The sequence below is a fragment of the Apteryx rowi genome, unplaced genomic scaffold, assembly GCF_003343035.1.
Source record: "Apteryx rowi isolate R43461 unplaced genomic scaffold, aptRow1 scaffold_16, whole genome shotgun sequence".
NCBI classification, from domain to species: Eukaryota; Metazoa; Chordata; class Aves; order Apterygiformes; family Apterygidae; genus Apteryx; species Apteryx rowi.
Genome location: NW_020447863.1, coordinates 841963 through 847133, shown reverse-complemented (window position 1 = coordinate 847133; position 5171 = coordinate 841963). Strand labels below are relative to the sequence as shown.

Sequence of the window (5171 nt, the reverse complement as noted above, 5' to 3'; positions counted from 1 at the left end):
ATGGGAACGGATCGCCGCGCAAGGGGGCGGTACAACATCATCGGGAGAACTCCCATTGGTTAAATCCCCGGGAGGAGGCGGAATAAAGGAAGCATCGCTCCAATCACATGGAAATCAGCACTAAGTTTAATCTTGACGGACGTGGCGTGTATCCAATAGTTTACAAAGCAGAGGGTCGCGCTGTGTTGATGGAAGTACCCAATGGGATTAGGGAGGTGAAAGTTGTGGGCGGGCCCAGCTGCTCACAGACCGCACGCAGGCCCAGTAGCCTGAAGCAAGCAGCGAGGCGGGGCAGTCTCTCGGCCCCCGATGGGCGGCGCGGCTGGCCAATGGCAGCGCGGCGGCGCCCGCAGGAGGCTAGACGTCCGCTTGACAGGCAGGCGCGCGGCCCAATCAGGCGGGGCAGGAAAGGGGGCTGATTCTGGAAGCCATTACGCCAGTGTCGCAGGGTGGAGGCCGTTGAGCGGGGCTTGCTGGGTGGCTGCGGTACGCAATTTGCGTATCGTTGGCGGTGGAAAGGGGGGGAGCCGGGGGGGACTGGCACCTCTGGGCCCTGAGGGGCCTCGGGGCCCCCCCGTCGTCCCTGGCCCGGGGGGTCAGCAGGCCTGGGGGGCCCTGCAGCACCTCCGCCCTGCCCAGCCTCCCCCCGGGCCCCCTGGGCCCAGCCCGGCCCCCACGGCCTCCAGGTGCCCCCCAGTGCCAGCCCCTGGGTGCCCCCCATGGCCATGGCGTCGCCCCCGGCGCCCCCCGCCAAGAAGCGGAAGATGAACTTCTCGGAGCGGGAGGTGGAGATCATCGTGGAGGAGCTGGAGCGGGGCAAGCACCTCCTCATCAACCACTTCAACGCCGGGGTGCCGCTGGCCGCCAAGGCTGCAGCCTGGCATGACATCCTGCGCCGCGTCAACGCCGTCGCCACCTGCCACCGCGAGCTCCCCGAGGTCAAGAAGAAGTGGTCCGACCTCAAGACCGAGGTGCGGCGCAAAGTGGCCCAAGTCCGAGCCGCCATGGAAGGAGGAGGCGAGAGCCAGAACGGCAATGGCAACGGGCCGGAGAGTGAAGACCCGACGGGCGCTGCTACTGCCCCGGTCATCCTCACCCCCATGCAGCAACGCATCTGCAACCTGCTGGGAGAAGCCACCATCATCAGTTTGCCGAGTGGGGACTGCAGTGCAGGTGACGGTACCGAGATACCCATCACCGCTTCGGCCACCACTGTCACCCTGACCCAGAGTGAGTGCAGCACCCGCTGAAGATGCTCTGTGCTGAACCGGAAGGTCATACGGGGGCCCCTGGCACCCCCCGTGAGGATGCCCTGATCCTTGTGCAGGGAAGCCCCCTATCAAAAGGAATCCTCTGCATCTGTGTAATGAAAATGCCATTCCCAATACGCCCTTGTGCTGTAGGGGAGCAGCTGCAAGAGATGCACCTACTGAACGTCAGCTTTGATAGCTGGGGTTGGCCATAAGGACAAGGAAAGCAAGTATCCTTTGAACACTGCAGGTTGGGCCCCTTCTCTGGGGACCAGAGCAGAGGGAGAAACATCTCCAAGGCTGGTTTCCTCCTCTGCCCCAAACAAGAGCTGACTTTCTAACAAATGCCATTCTGGTTTTCTTTCCCTGTGTGACAGTTGGTTAATGACACTTGGAAAGATCATTCTGAATCAGAGGCTGAGAAGTGATTTTGTCTAGATTGTCTGTTGCATGCCCTGTTCCTTTGGACCTTGGTCTGTACAGCCTAGAAGGAAGCTCAGATGAGGGTGGGTGGAGTAGACTTAAATGGGTCATTTTGTGCATTCACTGTTCAGTCTGTGTTATCTCACTGAACAGGCAATAAAGTCCTGTTATATTCATTGAATAGTCCTGTAGATAAAAATACCCATATTGCAGCTATTTCTTACGCTCTTTCTTTCCTTTGTTCTCAGTTCCTGCAGAGACGACCTACCACAGTCTGGAGGATGGAGTTGTGGAGTACTGCACTACAGAAGCCCCCACGACAGTAACTGCCGAAGCACCCTTGGAGATGATGGCGCATCAACACGAAGTGTCTGCAAAACCCCAGGAGCTGAAAAGCCGAATTGCCCTGAACTCAGCCAAGCTCCTGCAGGAGCAGCGAGTGACCAACTTGCATGTGAAGGAGATTGCCCAGCACCTGGAGCAGCAGAATGACTTGCTTCAGATGATTCGTCGGTCTCAGGAGGTGCAGGCGTGCGCGCAGGAGCGACAGGCACAAGCGATGGAAGGAACGCAGGCTGCGCTGAGTGCCCTCATCCAGGTCCTCCGCCCCATGATTAAGGACTTCCGTCGATTTTTGCAGAGCAATACACCCAGTCCTTCCGTGACTGCTGACCCCAGCCAGACTGGGCAGCAAGACAGCATTATCCAGTGAAAGAAACGCTGATGGGACTTCTTTCCTGGAAAAACTGTCTGTGCTGCTGTTGGACACATGGAGTCAAAGGGTGATAGCTCTTGTCAATGTGAAGTGGCTCGCCTTGGAGTCTAACGCTGAGCCTAAACAGCTTTCTTTCTCTGCTAATCTTATGCTAATCTGCCTTTTCAGACTCATCATACAGAGTGGTAGCAGGATGTGTAATAAACCAGGAACTTAATGTTGATTGCTTTAGTTCCTTAAAAAATAGATTTATAAAAAAAGACGATTATTTTTTTATTTCTGTTTGAAAAAACTCTCATAAATATGACACCTCTCTCTTTCTCTCTCAAGATCTGTAGCCTTTAACTGACTTCTAATGTGGAGAGTCTTGTCATTATATCCCAGTACTGAAGCTGCCAAGGTACAGTTAACATAAACTGTAGTGCAGGGTAATGAATGCATTTCTGTCTCTTGCTGAAAGCATTTACTGGTAATGTGGTACCTGAGGTGGTACAACCTTCTCTCTGTGCAGAAGACCAGCACCAAGCTGATGTACAGTTTAAATCCCACCCACATCCCCTGAGGGTATAAATGGGATTAAAATAGTGCATATGCCTCATGTTCGGTCTGTGTGCAGTGATAAAATTTCACTTTAAACTTAACAGAGGTGCTGAAAAATTATTATCTTTGGTTCCTAGATACTGTCCTGGGATATGCATTGGAAGCAATGTATTAGCCATCTCAGCTAGTTAATACACAAGGACACGTATGAATTTCATTCAGGTGGATTTACAGGTGGAACTCCATCTCAGTCTCATTCTAGGCCTGCATAGTTGGTCAGCTCTGTAATACCTTAATCCATCAAAGTGAACCTGGACTACAGAGCTTCAGCCAAGCGGTAATTCCCAGCAGCCTGTATTTAGGCGTTTGTGGGGATTTTGGAGCATTACTTTGTTTTGCTGGGGCGGGAGGGTATTTGTTTTGTACCTTTTAGGAGCTGGAAGCAAGTTTAGCAGTTCTTAGTCTGCTAGTTGACTTTGGCTTGCATTCTGAGAAATGGGTCTGGGATTCACCTCACCTATTTTCTTACCGTTATATTGGAAAACAACATTTGCAGCCACTTCTGTCTTTGAGGTGTTCAAGCTTTTGGGCTTGATCCTAAATGAGAAAGATTAATTTCATTGGGTGGCAAATGTGATTGTTAAAGACTTTGTAAACTTTACAACAAGATGACTTTAGATGATGAGCTCCACTTGTATATGCATGGAAACAGACTTCAAAAAAAGGGAAGAAAAAAGCATAACTCTTTTCTCCCCGTACCTTGCAAAGTGTGTCACACTTACGGGCTTGTTGCTTGCCAAATGTTGCTTTTGAATGGAACATTTTTAGAGCTGGTATCTGCTTGCTGTTAAATCTTGAGGGCTGAGGAGGTGGTGAGCAAAGACTGATGAGGGATTGAATTTGCACAATCAAATTATAAACATTATATAGCCTTTTGTGGTGGAATACTGATGGGGGACCCCTGGTTAGAGCAGTAGGTGAACTGGCTATCGCTGCCTGTCTCTGGCCTGTACTAATCTCCTCTCCTCTGCAAGTCTTGACTTCTGATGGAGGAATAAAGAACAACGCGGTTGACCCGTGGAAGACTCCTGACCCTCCCGCTGACATCTCCGTGCTGAGTCAGGGCAGCATCAGCTGTGTCTTCCCACCTTGTCTGCTATCTAACCGCATGAGTAAAGCTTGCCTGACTCTTTCTCAGACTTCGTGGAATCAAATCAATTGCTCAATTGAAATTTATTTTTAAAGCTGAAAACTATGTCGTATGTTTTGTTTTACCTCATTTGTGTAATGAACTCTCCTTTACAAATATGAATTTTAATAAAAAATACATTTTTGGTAAATAGGCTGTTTCAGTTCCTCAGCTCACTCCAGAGGAAAATTACTTCATGAAAACAAGTTTGCAACACAGAGTATTCAGTCAGCAAAGGCAAAGAAAGCTGCAAACAGCTACGTGTCATAGTAATTTTTTCTCTTGTTCGTGAGCTTTTCGGCCTTTTATTTACATAATTATGGTCTTTTTCTCAAATAATAGCTTTTACAGTCTTACCTTGCAGCACTTGTGTATGATAGATTACCAAAGTATACTAATCTTCCAACTGCTCTGGAAATGCTACAATAGCCTAAAATGATGGATGAAGTACTGGCCTTTGGGTTTAAATTGCAGTGTTAATTTTTTTCAGTGACTAAGCACTTAAGCTGTTTTATTGTTTCATACAAGTAAATGCTTTGCCCTTGGAACCACCCATTTTCTTGTCTTTTCTGGATAAATATAGAGCTTAGTCAAGCCAGTAGCATTCAGGTATAAATTCCGTGTACACATTTTTGTCTCATTAAAAAGATGTAGCAACATTTTAAATATAGGGCAAGCACCATGATTAGGGGCTTGGTCGTTGCTCATGACAAGATCATCAAACTTCGGAAGGAAGGAAGAAAATGTGGCCCTCCAAAGTCAAAAGCAGGTGGTAAGAGGGAACAGGGCACTTAAAGTACTACCATATGTGCAGGGGGTTTAAACTAAATATAGAACTTGTGCCCAAGCAGGATGAAAACTGAGAAATGAAATCTCACAGGTGTAAATCTGTGCTGCTTTATTGCTCTTTTTGTACCTAGAGCTCTGTATTCAGCAGCCAGAGTGAATACGACCGCTCAGGACGGGACAGCACAGGGATGTGCTATGGCCGGGTGCACTGCAGAGGAGGGAGAAGAGCAGGGCAGCAGCAAGCAGCTTCGCACCTCTCCAGCTG

General features: G+C 49.4%; 1 protein-coding gene across 2 annotated transcripts; it reads left to right on the top strand.

The window, feature by feature from the left end:
- The first annotated feature begins 364 nt into the window (after positions 1-364).
- On the top strand, positions 365-4268 carry NAIF1 (nuclear apoptosis inducing factor 1). 2 transcript variants are annotated; one of them, XM_026059745.1, is made up of 2 exons: positions 365-1173; positions 1922-4268. In XM_026059745.1, exons 1-2 carry the CDS (start codon positions 720-722, stop codon positions 2383-2385), a joined length of 918 nt encoding a protein of 305 aa, XP_025915530.1. In that variant the 5' UTR covers positions 365-719; the 3' UTR covers positions 2386-4268. The 2 variants fall into 2 exon arrangements, with proteins under 2 accessions (XP_025915530.1, XP_025915529.1); XM_026059744.1 differs by having other exon boundaries at positions 371-1230.
- The last annotated feature ends 903 nt before the right edge of the window (positions 4269-5171 follow it).

What these genes read in the sequence shown, in the direction of transcription:
- NAIF1 (XM_026059744.1), top strand. Translation starts at nt 720, where the DNA reads ATGGCCATGGCGTCGCCCCCGGCGCCCCCCGCCAAGAAGCGGAAGATG. An exon ending in CACTGTCACCCTGACCCAGA is followed by an intron (nt 1,231 to 1,921) that starts GTGAGTGCAGCA and finishes CTTTGTTCTCAG; the next exon opens with TTCCTGCAGAGACGACCTAC.